General features: G+C 41.5%; 1 protein-coding gene across 4 annotated transcripts in view; it reads right to left on the reverse strand.

Moving 5' to 3' along the window:
* SYT9 (synaptotagmin 9) overlaps nucleotides 1-20,030 on the reverse strand; it is a 65,028-nt gene extending 44,998 nt beyond the window's left edge. For all 4 annotated transcript variants that reach the window (XR_011683914.1, XR_011683913.1, XM_071455301.1 and 1 more), the window contains exon 1: nucleotides 19,670-20,030. Coding sequence is in view for 2 of the 4 variants with exons in the window: in XM_071455301.1 (XP_071311402.1) it covers nucleotides 19,670-19,817 (148 nt within the window). In the remaining 2 variants the exon portion in view is untranslated. The remainder of the gene's footprint in view (nucleotides 1-19,669) is intronic.
* Nucleotides 20,031-20,352: the final 322 nt, after the last annotated feature.

The raw sequence follows: 20,352 nt of genomic DNA on the forward strand, positions 1-20,352 counted from the left end.
ACTATCAAGATGTAGATATTTCAGATTTATGAAAAACAGCCTATTTTTGCCCTTCTGCCTCTATGTAAAACCAGACATTTTCCAACAAATGCAGTCCTGAAGAAGGGCCTGCTGTCCTAGAAGTTAATTTATTTTTCATTCATCTTGACATAAAGGTCAAGATAGTAATGCTTCAGCATTTCAGGGTTTTAAGGCTGATAGTAACTTCACCAAACACATTAGCCTTGCATCTGCCTGGGGGTTTCAAAAGCTGCAAGGGGCCTTGTGGTAGATTTTGCACCTAAGAAAAGCAGGAGGTGTTTTTATTTTAGATATTTAAAATCACTGTGAGCCACAACTCAAGAAACCTCTGAACACCAGAGACTAAGGTCAGAGAAAGGATCAGAAGCTCTTATGCTCATACAAAAAGTCATTTATAGCAATGGCTGCATGTTGAACACTATTTAAGGGTATCAACCACTTTAAAGAAGTGTATTAATTTGATGCATATAAAAATATCCAGCAATTAAAATATTAATGGTTAATATCTTAAAACTGTCCTGAAGATTTTAATCTATTTCTCTCTATACAATGAACAGGCACACTTCATACACTCCATTTTTCCAACACTGCAGATGGATCCGCACCCATTTACTTTGTGTGTTCAGAGGTTTCCCCTTCTCCTTCTGTTCTTCCCCCTCTCTCCACCCGTCCCCTCTGCCATAAACACTCACACAAGACCATCCCAAGTCTAAGATACATCAGCATGGGTGGAAAGATAAGATTATGAAGTATGTATTAAATACATATAAAATGACCAGTGACATAAGCTTAATAAATGATATTTATTAATATAAGCCTGTAGGGCTTTGGTGGTCTAAAAAATTACTAATGCTGAGTGGGATGGCTGGAGCCACAGGTCCTTGCTCTGTTTTGATGGAGCTGTAAGGAGCTGAGAGAGAAAGCCAAATGCAAGCTTCCCTCCTTGACCTTACAGGGGCTGAGTCTCCCTCCCTGGAGGTGTTTAAGAAGTGTCCTTGGCATTCAGGGCCTGGTTTTTGTGGAATTCCCAGTGCTGGTTTAAGAGTTGGACTCAATGATCCTAAAGGGGCTTTTCCACCCTTAAATATTCTATGCTGTGATTCAATGAAGATGTCATCAGTCATCAGTGAGCTCAGAATTACAAAGCTAAACTATCTAAAGCACCTGTGAGATCCCAATTTAAGGACTCATTTAATTACTCTTCAGGAGTGATTAAGAGGAGTTGACACTTTCTTTTCCAAGTCTCCAGACCACCTCTCTGATGCAGTTACTTCATTAATGTCCATCAATTTACGATATTGACCTCCTGGATTATGACATGAAGGTCCATTTAAAACATTTTTCTCCAGTGCTTTCAAATACCATACTAATAGGAAAAGATATGAAAATTCAGATTTCTAATTGGAAAGATGTAATTTATAATGTTTTAAAGAGCAATTTTCAAGCTGTTTTTTTCATTCTTTGTTTAAGTTTAGTGACCGCTGCTATACATCTGGGACATAAGTGACAGCCTTCTGTCCTTATTTAAATAATCAATGAATCTGCTGTTGTTGATAGGGTAATTTTTTTTTTTAAATCAAGATTTACTCATGAAAGCTGTGAGAAAGCATAAAAATGTGTCTGGACAGACACAGTTAAAACCACTATGAGTAAAACTGTATCAGTAGAATGTTAATGGAATGTAAATAGCACAGAAATGTGTTCCAAAACCCTAGTGGATATCTGAAGAATTGTTTGTTTTTCTATTCACAATACCAAGTAGACCATAGAACAAAGCTGTTAAATTATGTCAGTGACTAAACTGTTAATCACTAAGTAACTTTTTTTTTTTTATAATTGTCAAAGTTACTTAAATGTCTTTTTAGAAACAGGCAAACCAAGACACAGAATGGAAACCCACGACACAGCATAACTCTCAAGGTGAGCCTTTGGAAAAGAGTGTGGAAAGTTAAAAATGGAACCTTCTCACTCCTCACTGTGAGTCTAGCAGCTTTCCAGTTGCTTTTGGAGAAGCGTGATGCAACTGAAGAGAAGGGAAGCAGGGAGTTTGACAAGCATTGCTCAGCCCACAAGCAAGGTATTGACCACCAGACAGTTGGGATAGCTTTTTCAAACAATCCAGTTAAAAATGAGTTAATTAAATAACTGAGTCCTGAGAAAGCTACCATTTCTCCAAATGCACCTGCTTTCAGCAGGCACACGGCCAACATGTGAAGGACTGAGAGGATGAACAGATTTTGGAGAAGGAAGGTGATACAGGCAGCTGAAAAGCCACGTCACCAACCCTGCAGAGCAAAAAACTCATGCTGAGAATCAGTTCTTAGGTTGTAAAGCAAAAGGATTTCTTCTTTTTTCCAGACTAGATTCTAGGAAGACTGAAATACCATGAATCACTGATATCACTGAATCATGAAGACTGAAATATCATGAATAGAATGGTTTGGGTTTGGAAGGGACCTTAAAAATCATCTACTTCCAAACCATCTGCCAAGGGCAGGGACACTTTCCAACAGACCAGGTTGCTCAGAGCTCCATCCAACCTGGCCTGGGACAATTCCAGGGATGAGTCACCCAAAACTTCTCTGGGCCTCACCACCCTCACAGCAAAGAAGATTTTCCTAATATCTAATCTAAACCCACAACCATTCAGTGTGGAGCCATTTCCCTTTATCCTGTCACCACAGGCCTTTGTGTCCCTCTCCCTCTTTCTTGTGGGCTCCCTTCAGGTACTGGAAGGCCACAATTACGCCACCTTCTCTTTTCTGGGCTGAACAAATCCAATTTTCTCAGCTTTTCCTTGTAGGAGAGATGTTCCACCTCTCTAATCATCTTGTTGGCCTTTGGTTCATATCCTTCCTGTGCAAACTACAAAGCTCCAAATCAGTTAAAATCAACATCTGTAATAAAAACTGTGAAACAGGGGTTTTGATAAATGCAGCAATTCTGGAAGATCTAAGCAGAAAATCCAAGGAATGGTATTTATGTACAATCTCTAATGATTCCTACAGTAAAGATTTGCAGTTGTCTTCCATGCCCCAAGTGATGCACCCCATTTTCTTGTGGAATATGCAACTGTAATGGTACATGCAATTGCTATCCAAGTTAACAGCCTCTTTCAAGTTAGAATTCTGCAGATTTCAATCTTGCTGTGCTTTCTTCTGAAGCAAACTCTGCAGCACTTCTTTTATAATCTTTTATTATCAAAAGACCATTTTACATATTACATAAGAACCTTAATCTGATAATTAATTGAATGGAGAATAGCAAAATAATTAACAGGATGAAAAGTAAGATCTAAACTAGTTTGAATATCCTGGAAATCAGTTCATGGTATTTAGGCTTGTTTTTTTCAATTTGCAAGAGTTGAAAAAAAATTCCTTTTTTCATCCAGCATTCTGATAAAAGACATTTTTAATGTTTTAGATGTGCAATTATTGCCACTACTTGTCAAATCCAGACTCTTGGAGATATTTTGTGCTTGCAGCAAGCAGAATCTACACTCCCGACTACAAAATGTATTAGACTGGATTTGCATTTTCTTTAATTAAGTTGGATCTGTATCTTACCTCCTGAAATTATTTTTCCAGAAAAAATTAGAACAGCTAGTTTCTTAACATGAAGAACTGAAGAGTATCCTCTGCTTTAGCAATGATAGCAATGAAATTTCTGATAAGGTCTTCCTTGACCAATCCACTACCACATGAAAAGAGCAGGTGCCCTCATCCTAAACCTGAGAACCAGACCTGTCCTCCAGCATCCAGCCCCTGGATGACAGCAGGAGACAATGCAGCTCTTCATTCCTGGGAAGGAAAATTTTGCAGATTCCTGTTGCTGATCTGTGAGAAGGGATTCTTTTTTTTTTTTTTGCTGTCCTAGACTGTTTCTTGGCAAAGCTCTTCGTTTTACTGAGGTTTCTAGACAGTCCATGCTAATTCTGGAGCCTTGGCTGTTTAAATAGAAAATATTGCCAGGATAAACTGGCAGAGGAATTCATGTCAGCCATTCAGTGCTGCTTCTACCTTGTGACCTCGAGGATGTGGAGCAAATACATTGCTTTAAAGAACTCCTGTCCAGTTCCACATGCAGAAGGAATTGCTCTGTCTTACAGATAGCACAAGAACTTGTTAACTTTGGTCCTGGTGTGCAGAGACCAAAGCTTCTCTTGCTGTGTCCCACAGTTTGGTAATGGAGATGGACTTGTCCCGCCTTTATGCACAAGTTCCTGTCCCTGAAGCCAGGGAGATTTCAAGTACAGGAGGGCCATGAGTTTGGAACATGGATGGTATTAAAGTCTCTGTAATTTTCTACTCTGAAGAAAAGTCCCTCACCACAAAGGTCCCCTTATTTTGAGTTGTGTTTTTGTAAGCAATTAACTCACCATTTTTGAGAAGCAAAATCAAACCAGCAATGTGCTGTATGCCTCAGAATAAATACAGTATAGCAATTATGGTTAATTGCATATGAGATTCTCAATGAGACTGGGGATGAAACAAGGGTGACAAGCAATTTACCAGACTGCACTTTCAGTGCCAAAATCAATTACAACATTCCAAATCCTGTAAACATTAATAGCAAACTATGTGTCATTGTGCATCTTTGACTGATGTCCAGCATATAGGTCTGCTTGTGCCTAGCTGTGGGGAAGATGCAGTAACAGCTCCTTTAAAAGAGAGTCTACAGCACATATTTATAGAGGGAGAACAAAATATCTGCATCTACATTAAAATATATGCATGTACATATATTGCTGCTGCTGCCAGTGGCTCCAGAGTGTTTGGGCCAGCCTCTGGATGTCACTGACAGCATAAATACAGAGTAATAATTAATTCATTTCTAAGCAGTGCAGAATGAGGCTGAGCATGAGGCTGAATTCATAGCACCGAGCTCATTATTCAATTTGGCTCACTACTGGATGATACTACCAGGGGATTACAAATCCCTCTGGGGGTTATTCTGCAGTGAAATACCACCAGTTGCACAGTATCCTACTTCTAAAACAGAATTTCAAATGTGCTAGCTTCACTCAAGCAATAAACAAGAAAGTGAAGATAAACAACCTTACCAGAGAGAGAAATTATAATCACAGGGTATGGCACATTTTTTTTAGGATGAGTTCAATTATAATCAGTGATACACTTTTCACATGATGCACGCACCAGGCTCTCCAGGTGAGAGCACACAAACAAATGGGATGTAGAGAAGGGACCATCAGACCTGAAACCTGCTTCCTGCAGACTTATGGCTGTTCTTCCTTGGGCCTGTTCCAAGGGGAGAACCCCTGCTCCCTTCATCTCCCCCCCAAAATTACAAGGAGTGTGAAGGAGATGTTGGTGTCAGTCCCTTGCTCCTAAAAAATCCCAACACTGGTGTGGGATACTTAAGAGGAGTGGAAACCTGAGCTCTCATGTCTTCTCCTCCAAGACTTGCTCAGCTGGATTGCTCTCAAATCTGGGGTTTTCCTTGGCTTTGAAGAACTTAAAAAGATCTGCTGCTTCTAAGGGAAAAACAAACACAATGGATGGTAAATTTATAGCCACAGTTTTTTCATCTTCTAGTCTCTAAAAATAGTAATGGGGGTTCTCATTTCTCCAGAGACCAGCTACACCCCACTTTTCTTTCTAGCTGGAATACACTGATGGGATTTGCTAACTTTTCAGCCACTTCAGTGGAATCATTTTAGGATAATTTTTGAGAACTTGGTACTTTTTTCTTTGTCATCCAGCACCGGTAGATAAGGCACCCATCAATATTTACTTCTTATTCTGGTTCTACATGGCCCCTCAAAATAAATAAAGAAATGAGGTTGAAAGAAGAATATAAAATCACTTGTCTGATAGCTTGATTATATTAGGGAAAAAAATACCTAAAACTGAATTACATGAACAGTACTTTAAATATTTTCTTTAGACTCAGGTGCTTGCACACATCCTTTTCTCAGGAAGGCCTTGTGATCCTATGTCCTTAAAATCAACACAATTCCCACCACTGGGTTGACTCAGATGACTGTAGAAAAAAAAAAGGAATAATTTTTTGAATGACTAAATGTGAATGTTAAGAAAATAGAAAACTTTTCACTTGTAGGCATGACATTACATTCATTAAGGAAAAAACTGACAAAAAAGTAGGGAAAAGGACCAAGCACTTCCAAGAACTGCATGTTCCAAACCTCCAGACTTGTGAAAGTTTGCTGTTAGTGGCTTGTTGAGAAGAGTTACCCACTGTAATTTCTCTAGAGGACTTTCATGTAAGGGGTGGGTAATTAATTCTTTAAGGTTCCTAAACATGAGCACAACATACATTGAGGCATCCTGAAATGAATAAACAAATAGATATCTTTAAGAACAAGTAAATAGAGACAGTAAAAAGACACTCTTTAATCCCAAATGTGAAGGGGACACAAACTGGAAATGGGGCATGTTAGAAATGTGTCCCTCTCCAAGAAAAATATGTTTTATTCTGCATTTCCGCTACAATAATGTGAACAGGATTACCATGACCATATTCCTTTCAGTTTCAGTTTCAGTCTCAAATGGTGTCACACCAAGATGTGCATTTGTAATCCAAGCCAGGCCATGAAAGTGGACACTCAAAACTCTGAAATTATGCTGAAAATGGGGCAGTAAACAGCGAAATGCTGGGATATGCAAAAGATTACCTAAAGTTACCCTGTTAGAGCTGTTGCTGTGTCAGATACAGGCTGGAGTGAGTGGCATGATTTTAGTCTGAGAATGTAAATCCAAGCTTGCAAAAAGGTTATCATAAGTAAGTTCCATAGCTGAACATATGAAATGCAGCACAGAAATAGAAGTTTTGAAATCCTCTTCATGCTTTTATTTAGTCCCACTTGCATGTGTATTCCACAAAATCACTGCCTCTCAATTATGGCTTCCTTGCTGATAACAGAGGCACATTTCTATTTGCTAACCCACACAGGAGGAAAATATATTCTGTTTATTATTTATAAGAGTAAAGTGCTGAGAGGCCCCAGCAAAGCTCAGGCTCTTATTTTGTGTTTGCTATGAAAATAGAGTGAGCCATATTCAGGCTGGCTACTTTCCACCTAAATCCTTGGGCCCACAGTTTTCTCTTGGCTGCTTTTTAGGCCGTTTTCTGCTCAACGCTTTACTGACATCACACTTGAGACACGCCCTGCTTTCTCTGCTGATTACAGACATGGCATTAGATGGAATTTTTACTGCATTATCACTACTGAAAAAGCAGCTGAAAGGGTAGGGAAAACCAGCACTGACAGATTTCTACAAGATCACATCTCAAGTGCACAATTCAAAAAAAAAAACCAGCCTTAATTTTCACAGTCTCCTGCTAGTAATCTATGACAGCCAACGAAAGCATGACTCCTCTCTCTAAAAAGCATCCCTGATGCTTTTAATACAAATACACATTTGTATTAACAGATTGTTGAGTAATATCTGATTAGCAGGATTTACAGGCAGGCACTTCCTGTGCTGTTTTGTGTGTTCATAGCTCTCCTCAGCTGGGGTGAAGTCCTTCCATTACCTTGAACCAAGTGCGTCAGCATCGTTCCCTCCATCCAACTGCTGAGTCAGGAAATACTCTGTCAAAACTTGCTTTTTCCCCCTAATTTTTTTTTTCAGAGGCTAACAGGTAAAAGAATAAGCAACACTTCAAAACAACAAATAATAAACAACAATTCAAAAACTCAAATAATAAACAAATCTATTATTTGAGTTTTTGAAAAAAACAGTGGTATTAATATTTATCTCAGGATGACCTAGGGATTTAGGATCTATTTGCTGTCATTTACTGGGAACAGTACTTGAATGCTGTAGAAGGGGAGCTTCCCTGCTCATCAAGGCTGGTTATGTAACACTTCTGTATCTAATGTTTTTTTTCTATTCCTGTCCTAATAAAACTATTTTTATTTATTAGCAACATATGCAAATTTAACAACCCCAGCACGTGCTATACTACGTACAAGGAATCCAAGATCTTATGTGAATACCCACTGTGAGGTGATGTTTCCTTTAACGTCAGTGACTCTATGATTGCAATTATTAGTTGCCAACTATGTTTCAAACCACTGGGACTGTCACAAAAGAGAAAGAATTGCGCTTCTTTTACAGTTTGGGAAGTTTTATACTGCTGGAGTCCAAGGACTTACATATTTCCCAGATGCAGCTGGCTGTTCTTGCTGTCATGCAACCCACTACACTCCTTTACTGATTGCTTTATCACATCCAGTTTGCTCACATATCTTTGAGATAGCATTTTAAGGCACTAATTTTTCAGCTTTCTGATCTGCTGTGCTTGGTGAGAAAATAAAAAGGGATTTTCACTGGCCTTGATGCAGCAGTGAAGACTTGAGAAAGGAAAAGAGAAAAGGATGGAGGGACTGCACAGTTTCTTTGTCTCTCCATCTCCTGTACAGCATATGTCACAGCAGATACTGTCAACAGGGCTGGGGAAAAGAAGCAGACAATGGAGAAAGAAAAGCAAAGGGAAGAGAGCTGTTAAATTTACCCTTGGCAAAAGCACCCCACAAAGGCAGCAAGACCATCCTGAGAGGAAATCCAGCGTGGGAGAAAATTTGGGATGCTGCTCAAGAGAACAGGACCTGGTGAAATAAAAGGCAGTCCTGATTTGGGGTTTTGAATTCCCTAATTCCCCTCCTCCCTGGCTCTCGTGATTTTGAATGAAACATTAATACTGCTTCAGATGCTTCTTCCCTCCAAGGCCAATCAGCTGCTCGGCAGGGCGTGAAGCGGTTGTTCATTTGAACAGCTAACGAGGGACTGGAAGGACAGAGCTGATTCTGAGGCTTTTCCAGCACTGCTGAAGCTCACATTTGTCTTGACACACAGGGAATGACCTGAAGAGCCTCTCTTCACTTTGGAAGAAGAGGAGTGGTGTGTTAATTCTGAGTAAACAACCCTGAGTTGTCAGAAGGGATAATTTTTCACGATATGGCCGTAAACATCCAGTTTTGAAACTGGAGTAGACACCTCGTCCTGCTTAGTGCCATGGCAACAACTACCACTGTAAATCTTCCACAGAGAGAGGGGTGCAGAAAAAAGGGAGGTAAAACTGCCAAATGAAAAAAAAAATGTTAGATCCCAAGCTTTCCATTTTAACAAAATTACTGCTTCATCTCTCAGTGCGCCATTAGGATAAGAATTAATCCCGAGACTGAATTTTGGATGTTCCTGAGGGTGAAAAACTGCTTCCCCCTAATCTGGGAAGGAAAGAAAAGCTGAAGTGGCTGAAGATGCTGCTGGTCCTGTTGCAATTAAGGTCTGTTCTGGTTTCCAGCTCCCAAGAATAGGAGAAAAAAAAGGAAGAAAAATCCATCAAAAGAAGAAAGAGCAGTTTTTGTTCACAGTGCTGGGTCTGACTTGTAACACTACAGAAGGACCTATAGAGTAATCACCATCCAATCTCTCTGGCAAACCTATACCTGTGCACTGCTATTTTGGGAACTGCTTTTAGCTATTTTATCATCACTGGCTCCTAGCAGCAGCAGGAAAGAAATCATCTTGACTAGTCAATTTGCTCTTTATAACACAATGACAACAGAACAAGAGACAGGTACAGAACGAATAAGGTAGGCAGGAACAAGACATTAACTTGAGAATGAGAGCAGATATAAAAATGTTACACCTTCTGCAGCTAAGAGAAGCTGGCAGGAACAGTGTTGCTGCTGCACAGGGAAGAGTCAAGGTGACAGCTTTTCCAAAATAGGGGAAGCCACAATGGCCAAGCCTTCTCTTTCCTCATTAGCCACAGCCCAAATGTCAGCAGCAAATCCTGATTTCTCAGGCTGGCTTAGAAAGCTACTGAACCCACAAAAAACCCACCAGCCAACAAACAAAACAGTGAGAGGACCCCAAGACAGACAAAGAATTTGGACAGATCTGCTTTATCAACTTTTTTTTCCTACATTAAACTCCACAAAGAAGCTCAAAAGGCTTCAAAAATCAGGACAAAAAGAGGCAAGTTTTAGTGTAATATAGAACAGAAATAGAAATTCTTACAACAGAGTTATAACCACAGCTTTTCCTGTCCACTATGTCCCCACAAGCAGGTCCCCAGAACCCCAAGCTTCACCTCTGCTAACTCTAATTTCCAGGTGGCAGCAAGTCAGCTTGGTGCTCTTTGGTCCCTTAGGAATATGAGTTTTATCTCTCTCTTCAGAGGTCTGGCTGCCTCTTCTGCTCCCCAGGTCCATCTCCTGAGCAGAATGGGTAACAGGCACCAATCCTGTGCCTGCTGCACCTTTGTGAAACATCCCTGAACTTGGAAAAAACAAAACAAATGGACAAAACTGGGCCAGCCCCTCACCTTCTGTTTACCTGCTAAGCCTAATTTCTCGCCTCTGCTTTGTTTTGTTTTTTAACTCATTAGTCATCTTTAATGTTTGTCAACTTAAAATGAAAACAAAAAAGGAAGAAAACTTTACATTAGACTTTTATTATCACAGATATATCACTACCTTAGTGGCATCTGGAGAAATAGTACCCTTTCTTGATGCATGATCTACTGCAGGAGAGAGCACAATCACAGAAGAAAACAAAATTTGAGCACCTGATTTAGATTTGTGTCTTGTATTACCCCGAGTAAATTGGTATAGCTTAAAAAAACCAGAATTGTACTGATAAGAGAATTTTTTCTTTAGAGTTTTACATATTTTTGAAGCAATACAAGCTCTGTTTTGTCTTGTATTTAGTTGCTAATGGACCTAAAATCTCTTTACAGCAGGTAATGCCACTGCTACACATATCCTACATCAGCCCTACTAGAGGGAATAGGAGAGCACTCAGCAAGAACAACTCAATACCTGCTGCATTTTCCTGCAGCCAGGCTCAGGAAACTCTCTTTTCCTTTCTGCTGTGCAGAGAGAACTTAGCATAATGAACACTTGAGATCAGCCTGTTCAGGGTAGGCTTCCCAAAAAGAGATGGAATAACTTGGCATCAATCTTATCCATTTCACTTCTCTAGGGGGAAAAAAAAATAAACTCCTCTTTTAAATGGGTAAAACATCTGCTACAAATGGAAACAGAAGATCATAAGACTGCTGGTCTCATTGATCATTTCCTAATTTGCATTGTACATTCCTTTCTGTACTAGTGGGACTAGTTTGTACGGAATTACAAGTTGCAATTATTTATAAAATTGGATAGATGTGAGAAACAGCTTTTGGAATGTCTTAATGTGTACTGGTGAAACCATGAACTCCATAGCCATGAACCTCCTGCAAACAACAAAAGAAGCAGAAAGTTTTAAAAAGGAGCTCTAAAGGAATTTTATACAGCTGCAGACAGACGCCCAGTGAGACAAGAAGTCTGTAAGATGGGTCAAACTTTATGTACTGATTGATTACACAGCTACTGAAACTCTCACTGCATTCTGAAATACCACAAAATGTGAGAAGAAAAACAAACTACATTGCTGAAGTCAGACAACTAAAACAGAGATGAATTAAAGAGATTAAAAATAGGGCAGTAAATAAAATGAGCTGCTGCTTGAGAAAAGGAGTGGGAACACCCCAAGGGGCAAACACATGGAACATTGGTGTACATACACATATAATTTAGAAAAGGTATGGAGAAACCAGGCACAAAGTAACCTGGATGGGAGTGATGAAGACTGGTTTACCAGAAGAAACTTTCAAAGATAAATATTAAGGGTTTTGTATACACACAGAAAAGGTCCATCACAGCTGGAAAGGAAATATTTAGGGAGTTTCACAGACTATAAAATAGAATAGGGATATTCCAAACAACTCCCTGATGGACATGCAATGAACTGAAGAAACTTATATCCAAGGGAAGTCAGCAAGGCTTTCTAGTGTGCATGTGAAACTCAACAGGAACAAAAAGAAAGTGAGAAAGTCTCCTGGCAGGAATGATCCTATTTGAAATCCTCATTATTCTTATTTCAAAAAGAAATCTGGAAGGTTTTTGAAAAAGCCCTTTGAAAGTTTTAACTCCAAAATCATTAGTGCCTGACTTTTTTTTGTCAGCATGGTAGATTTACAGCAATAATCTGGAAGCTTTTTCTGACAGAATTATAGACTCTTCCAACCTTTAGCTTTGGTAGACACGTATCACCTTTAAATTGGCTTAAAACACACACACACACATGCCAGTTTTGACTGCATCTCCTGCATTTCTGAATTCCAGCTAACCTTGGGAGATGCACAGGATCAAATCCTGCAGTGTACATGGCTGTGAGAGGAAGCCAAGCTGATCTCACTGGGCTAATGAATGCCTAAATCCAAAAAAAGAGAGGCAGCTGAACGTCTTGAGCAGCTTAAGCCACACGATACCCAGTGTGATCACACTAGCAAATGTAAGAAATGTGCAAACCACCACCTGTTATGCACAACACCTTATTTCTGTACTCTCCAAATAAATGGATCACATATTTCTCTACTTAACAATACTACAAAGCATGCAAAAAAGATTGATCTTGTAAAATGATCAACTTTAGGAACTGCAGTTGCAACTGACAGCATCTGTAATTAATTATTCTAAATTTTTATCCCTTGGACTAAAATTTTGTTAGCAATATGAAAAAGACATAAAGCTTTAGGTCAAAATAATCTCTCTTTATCGCTTTGGTCTAAATAAAGCCACAGAAGAGCTTAAATGAATGACAAAATATAGCAAAAAATGTACAGTGCAATGTTCTTAAGTACAGCTTTGCACTACATCAACAATGATCATTATTTTCAGTGGGGGAAGAGCTAAACCCTAGAAATGTGGTTTTAAACAAAAATATATAAATTGCAGTTTGTGCTCAGCCTCTACATATTGCACATCAAAGCTGGTACAGAGCTGCACAGCCTTGAGACTGAGTTTAAGCAGATCTGCTGTTATGACAGCAATAATTTTGGACTTACATTTCTAGGTCTCTGAATTGTCAGTGTAATTAAACTCACACAAATTAGTTTGGAAAGGAATTTTCCAGAAAGCTGTCTGGGGCAACATGTGGCTGATCATTTGTACTTGGGTCACTAAATGTGTAGATCACACAAATAGCTAACAATTCAGTATTCTACCATAGTAAAACTCTAAAAATGTCATTATTGTAACACAAGTTAATGGGTTTTTTAGGAATTAATAACCCATAAATCTCTTACAGCAACACCTCTGCTTAAGCAATCAGAGCTTTTGGTGAGAAATGTAAACTGTGGCCTGTACGAAGATTTTGGATAATTCTAAGGAAAGCATAGTTAGAAAATTATTTCCCTTCTCCCCCCATCTAGGAGAAATGTGCAAACCCTATTGAAACAGGAGGTGTGAGAAATGCAGTGATCAAGATTTAGTGGCAAAACCAGTTTGTATGTGCAAGGCCTAAATTAACCTATTGCTCTTCATCAGCAGAATTGGCACTTGGGACAAGAATTCAGGTATAAGACAGACTGTATTCAGTCTAGGCATCCTAATTTTCTAAGGTCATTACTCTTCAGTGTGTTTTCAGTGATAGACATTTTTGTTACTCCGAGTTGAAAATAACCCATTTTCCATAATGTTCAATGCACACTTGCATAAACTGTGTGGCTGCAGAGATAACTGATTCCTGATTCAGTTAGCATGTTATTCTAACTTACAGCATGACTTTACAAATGGGCTTGCAATGACTTCAGGAAATAAGTATTATTTTATATATGTGTCGTATATGAGTAAACACATTTTTATATATGTGTCGTATATGAGTAAACGACATTTATATATATATGTCATATTTGAGTAACACACATTTTTTTCTGTTAAATACAAAGAGGTGTAGTTGGCATCAGTCTACTTAACACAGTGTTACACATCGTTGTAGTTTCAGGGTATAAGGCAGACTGTGAACAACAAACATTTGGTGAAATCCCCATGTAAGTGAGGACTAAAACCAAAATGGAAATGGAAGCCCCTACTTTCCACACCTGTACTGAATCTGGATGCAGAGGCCAAGAAGGGCTGGAAGCCACCTTCCTCTTTCCTTTTTCTCATAGACTTGAAACATTTCTGCTCCCCACAGTGTCCAGGAGCAGCCATGGGACAGCAGTAGAGTGAGATTTGGTCACAGGTACTACAGAAAACCTTCTCATGTTTGGCTTCTCAAGGTAAAGTGCAGCTGCTCTGCATGTCTGGAAGATAGAAAGTGATCTCAGTGGAGCAGGGCTCTTTCATATCTGAAGAGTATTTAACATGACTGTGTTCCAGCCTGATCAAAGCTCAGTTTTATCATGAGGAAAATCTTTGTAGTCATCCTTTTCTCTGGTTCTGAAGAGTAAGTCATCACTTAACACCTATAATTCTTTAGGTTTGCTGCAAAAGAACAAAAATGCATTCCAAGAAAATGTTATATGTGGTGATAATAAATTAAAATCTTTACTTTTATTTAACTTGATTTATCTTAATTATAGTTTCAAGTCACTATTAAGCACACAGGTAGTCCCTTTGAACATGATTTGCTCTTTTCTACAATTTGTTTCAAAATTTAGCTATCTGTTTAAAACCGATTTCCAAGCAGAAAAACAATATTAAACTCCTCCAGTATGACAGGAAAATCTCTGAGAGCCTCTTTGTTTAGAGGGAATTAAACTAGCAGAGCATTTTAGAATTCAAGCAACAGGAAGTAATTGTTTTTACCTACTTCAAACTTGTTTCTGACTTTTCAAAAGAGAAAATGAATACCTATTTTTGGTCTTAAATACATAACATCACTGTATTTTTTTCAACTCTTGAAAGAGCACTTTGGTTCTCAAAACCCAAAGGAATTTAGGCCTCACATGTGCTCATTTATTTGACCTCAAAAGAGGAAATATGATTTACACTTGTCCTCTATCCTACAAAGTCTTGCACTAGTGGGACACATTGAGTACCATCAGGAAAAGAAAATTTAAAAATATGGAGAGCAACAGCTCACAGTGAGGAAAATAAAATGAAAATGAAAAAACCTACTGGAAGTTATTTCACCCACTCAAATGTTTTTCATGTCTTTAAAACTTGCAAATGCTTTTTGAATTTATCTAGATGAATCTAGATGCATTTAATGTCTTGATGAAACTCCGCAGCTTGTTATGCTCCTGGAAAATTTTGGGGGTGAGGTGGAAATAAATCAGGAAGCAATTTAAGGTAAAAAAAATTTAAAATACCTTTTTAAGGAACCAAACTACTTTCTGAAGACAGAAAGTAGTTTTTTTTTTTGTTTTTAAATTCAGTTCTGAATTAAAGGGTAACTTTCTGAGGTACAATTTAATTGCAAGTGTTAGCTTTCTAGGCAATGAGCAGTCTACTGGAACAACACCCTCCACAGAAAACCTGGGCTCTCACATTCCACAAGAGGGCTGGTAGGCCATGCTCTTTGGCTTTCTTTTCTTTGTGCTTTTCTCTGTCCTGAAGCTGAAAGTAGACATCAAAAAGTAAAGTACTGATTCATAAAATGCGTAAATTCTACTGCAAGACTATAACTGCTGTTTCTCATACATTTTGCCTTCAATATCCATCCCATTTCCACTCCCAGATTTTTTAATTTCTTGACTGTCAACTATCTTTAGCTCTATCAAGTACAAAAATCTAGCTTTCTGCCGCTGTGAAATAATTATCTCATACTTATGACCTGTAAAACACTTTATGCCATTGCTATGCCCACAATATTCATCATGTATTATGTTTTAGCATCTATTAGTCAATTTTAAAGAATGTAATTAAGAGTATTATAAGACCTTGATGGCTCATCCTCAAGATGTGCAACCCAAAGCAACAGAAAACTTTACTTTTTATTTATATTTATATAATTTTTCCACTACAAAATTAGTGAAAAATTCACTATGGTTAGTGGCCTGGACTTTGTTAGAACCCTTATTTCATAAACAGCTTTTTTGTCCTAATTCTTCTTTTAATGGTCAGTCTCTCTATCAAGATTTTCTGCTTTCATGATTTTGCTGTTGTTGTTTTGGTTTACTGTATTTCTCTTTTTTGACACATTCAAGGAATTCTTCTGCTTATTCCCCCTCCACAATATTTGCTTTATCACATATCATGGGGTGAATATTCCATGATCTTGAGTGATTGCTTTCAAATGCCCATATGACAAACATTGTTTTTACTTGACTATCTCTGAGAGGTCCATCTGACTCTCCTTTATGAATGTATTACATACCTGATGTGTTCAGACTTTGCAATTCACCCTTATGAAGCCCTTCAGTGATACAGAAATATTATTGACATTTTACAATGGAACAGAAAACGAGTCAGCTTATTAAGGTATCTAAATGCTTAAGGATGCCTTTTGGGGATTTTCAAGGTTGGTCTGACATATAACTCCTATTGAACTAATTGAAGATTTTTCACTAAATGCCTAATTTGCATTTTTAGTTTTCTGAAAAGCTTTAAAATCTGACTCACTCGTGTCACCCTTGAAATCCAGTGGACCAGCATGTTAAACCCAGATCTCATTAACCCTTAAACTCGTGCTCGAAGCATGTGCAGCACTTCCCACAACAGGGGAAAAACGCTGAAATACCCTGAAGAACTGAAAAATAAAGATGTGGCACACACCACAGGCATGCAGTCCCCTCCTGGCCTGAGTCAGGAATGGATCTCCAGGGATCTGGCTGCTCCGTGCTGGGGCTGAGGGGCACTGGGAGGCTGAGTTTGGACACAGATGCTGGCACCAGGCTCAGCAGCCCTTCAGCTCCCTCCTTCTCCAGTTAGGTCTGGGTTTTTTCCAACAACTCCTGACAGGGGACAGAGCCAACATCCATGAATGGCTTCAGCCAAAAGTGCTGCAGAATTGTCTGTACCCACCATGGATTCAGGCAAGTGTCCACTTCATTTCAGAAACACTTTTCAAAGCACGTCCCCATGCTCTAATTCCTTTACAATACCTGGTCATGTACCTCATCAGCTACTTAATCATGCACTCTTCTCCACTCTGACACTGAAGATCATTTTAGATTGCTGTTTTGGGTGGCCTAAGAGCCAGTTACTCAGTTTGACTCAAGCACATCACCTTCACATCTCAGGGTTGGAAGCTGGAGCAAGGACAGCTTCATCTTTTGCTCGGTTCTCCACAATCATGCACTTTTGCCCAGCTCTCCACAATCATGCACTTTTCTCCACTCCTTCTCCACTCTGAGCAAGGACAGCTGCATCTTTTGCCCAGTTCTCCACAATCATGCCAGTTCTCCACAATCATGCACTTTTCTCCACTCTGATGCTGTAGATCTTTTTAGATTGCTGTTTTGGGTGGCCTCAGAGCCAGGTACTCAAGCACATCACCTTCCCAGCTCGGGGTTGGAAGCCGGAGCAAGGACAGCTCCATCTTTTGCCCAGTTCTGGTAAGGAGACGCTGTCCTTCAGCACCATTTTTCTCCACATCCCTATTCAGGCCTCTAGTGGCTGGAAAGGTAATGGATCAGCTGCCAGGGCTTTTTTAAGGCCGTTTTGCCCTTGTTAAGTCAATGAAACTCACTACACGCAGCAAGCTGGGTTCGGTCAGTGTTATTTACTTCCCTTTAACTCTGAGTCATATTGCTTCATTTTGGAAGTCATGTGCACTGCCTTCTTACAGCCCACAGCACCACAACCAAGCACCAGATAAACAAACCACCGGGACAGCCATACTGAGGTAAGAAATACATTTAAATCAAAGAAATATGAGATTAGGTAAATGAACGAATTCCCGACATGACCACCTCACAGAACTATTTCCCAAGTCGGGGTTTATGGGTAACATGTTGCCTGCTAGACCCTCTGAGACTGGCTGCAGCTGCAAAAAATAAAAACGTTCAGATGGAGGCCAATGGGAAGATGCTGCCTGCAGCATAATTGCTCAGTGTTGTTGCACATTGGCTGGCAAAGGTTGGGGACTGCTGCTCGGTGTAATCGAGCAGGTTCACAACAACACCGGAAGGCTGTTGTGTAATAACAGTTCAAGCAAAACAGGTAGACATAAACACACTTTTTCTTTTATTTTTTTTCTTTTTTTTTTTTTTATCATCTTTAGGTAGAGGTGATAAATTTTTACTGAGCACACCGCGTTTTAAAATCACTCCCAAACAGATGCCAGGTATTCTTTTTGCCTGAGGCTGATGAAAGAAAAAAAAAAAAAAAGCAGGTAGCTTCTGAAAGAAATCTGAAAAGCTGTTATCCAAGTGGTGGAGGTTAAAGTCTCCATATGCATTTCAAGTAGTTTTGTATCCAAAGCGAGCACTGATTTAAGCAGACAGCTTTGGAATCATGACCTGATATGCAAATACATGACTGATCCTTTAGTAAATGAAAACTACAGAAAATCACAGGTGTCTGTCCTAAAATTACTGCTTATATGAACAAAATAATTAAATCTGCCTATATGAATCAAACAATTAAATTTGTCTACTTTTAAAGAAACCCTATCAAACATTGCATGAATCACTCCAATTTGAATATTTTAAGTAGTGAAAAGCCAGAATGGCTGCAAATAGCTTTGGATACAAGCAAACTGAATGATGGAAAATTCCTTATTCATTTGTTGTGACAGCACATCTTTTTCTTGCCTTGAGTATTTTTTTATTTAGTTTCACTTGTTTTCTCCAGGCCTCCAGCATATCCAAGGATTTCTCAGGAAGTTGCCCTCTGAATGTTACTTCAGGCTACTGAATTACAGAAAAGAGTGTCATTAGACTGCCCTGTGCTAAATGGAATGATTTATTTCAGAGAATAATGAAGCAATGAATACTGTGCTGTGATGACTTGCTGATCTAACAGCAAGGCTTCCCAGTACGGCAAACGTTTATCAACTTCTGTCTTAACTCACTAAATTTCTCCTCATACTTAGCAACCTCAACTTGATGATGTAAAAACAAATATAATAAGCTCCTAATCTAAACTGCAATTTGCTCTTCCCTTGCATCCAGAGAGAAATCCTCAATCTTTTCTGCTTTTGTCCAGCTGGAGCTCAGCTTCCTTATGAGAAAGCTCCCTTAAGTTAAAGTTTTTAAGTAAAACTGTTATGCCACGATGTGGAAGCCGTAACCCTGACAAACACACACAAACCAACCCAGAGTACATCCTATCAGACCCGCAGCCCCACATCTGCTACAGGAACGCGAGGAACATTCTTGTTTAGCTTGCGACACACGGAACCGGGGAGTTGCGTTAAACCGTGTTCCAGTCAAACGGAGATGCGAGGCGCCTGGCGCTTCACCCGGAGCTCCGGGAGGGCCGGGGGAGCAGCGGGGGAGCAGCGGGGCAGCCCCGGGCCGCCCGCACTGCAGCAGAGTCCCGGCGGTGCCGGCCAGGGCGGCTCCGACCCGCTCCGGGCGGCAGCACCCGCGCAAAGTTGCGCGCCCGCCCCCCACGCTGCCGCACCCGCCGCGGGCTCGGCGAGCGCTGCGGGCTCGGGCTCGCATCTCGCCCAGCGGGCTCAGGCTCGCATCTCGCCCAGCGCCGGGCGCTAAAACCGAGCCTGGCGGCACCGAGCCCGGACCGGAGTCCTCCCTCAGCAAACCCGCCCGGCCCCACGGCCCCGGAGCATCCTCCCCGCCACCTCCTTCCCTGCGCCGGCAGGCCTCTCCCCGCGCTCCGGCAGCCCGGGGATGCTCGGGGGAGCTCGCCCTCCTCCCGCAGCCGGGGCCGGAGGGAGGCCGCCGGTGCCCGCGCCCCCGAGGGCGGCGGCCGTACCTGAGTCGCTGAGGCGGGGCCGCGCTCTGTCCCGCAGGTAGTAGATGAAATCGCGGCAGTTCTCGTTCTCCACCGCCCCGACGGAGCACAGCTCGGCCAGCAGCTGCAGAGCTTTCTGGCAGATCTCGTCCTCCCTGTCGCCGGGCATCGCCCCGCAGCATCCTCGGGAGCGGAGCGGAGCCCTGCGGTCAGGCGCCGCGCCGCTGCCCGCCGCCCGCCTGCGGCCGCCGCGCCGCCGCCCGCATCCTCCTCAGCCGGCGGCGCCCGCCCCGCCGGGCCGAGCCGAGCCGGGCCAGGCCGGGCCGGGCCGGGCCGCCCGCCGCTCCCCGCGGTGCCGCGGCCGGGGCCGCACGGGGGTCCCACCAGTTGAACGCGAGGGCGGGGAGCGCCGGCGCCGCGGCCGCCCAGCCGCGCTGGCGCAGCGCTGCCGGCGGGGGAGCGGGCGGGGGCCGCCGCGCCCCTCTCCGCCCCGGGGGCAGGACCGGCCCGGGCCCCCAGCGCGCACGCCGCTCGGGGAAAACTTCAGAGGCGGCGCCGGGGCTGGCGAAGCGCGGGTCGTGACGGACAGCGCCCCGTCCCCCGCCTCCCCATGGCGGGCAGGCCCGACCCTCCGCCGGCTCGTCCCGGGCCGGGCCCCCTTGCGGCTCGGTACCCGCTCCCGCTTCGGGGCGAGCCCGTTCGCT

This window comes from Agelaius tricolor, unplaced genomic scaffold, assembly GCF_023055355.1.
Source record: "Agelaius tricolor isolate 1412-34295 unplaced genomic scaffold, bAgeTri1.0.p SCAF_46, whole genome shotgun sequence".
Lineage (NCBI taxonomy): Eukaryota > Metazoa > Chordata > Aves > Passeriformes > Icteridae > Agelaius > Agelaius tricolor.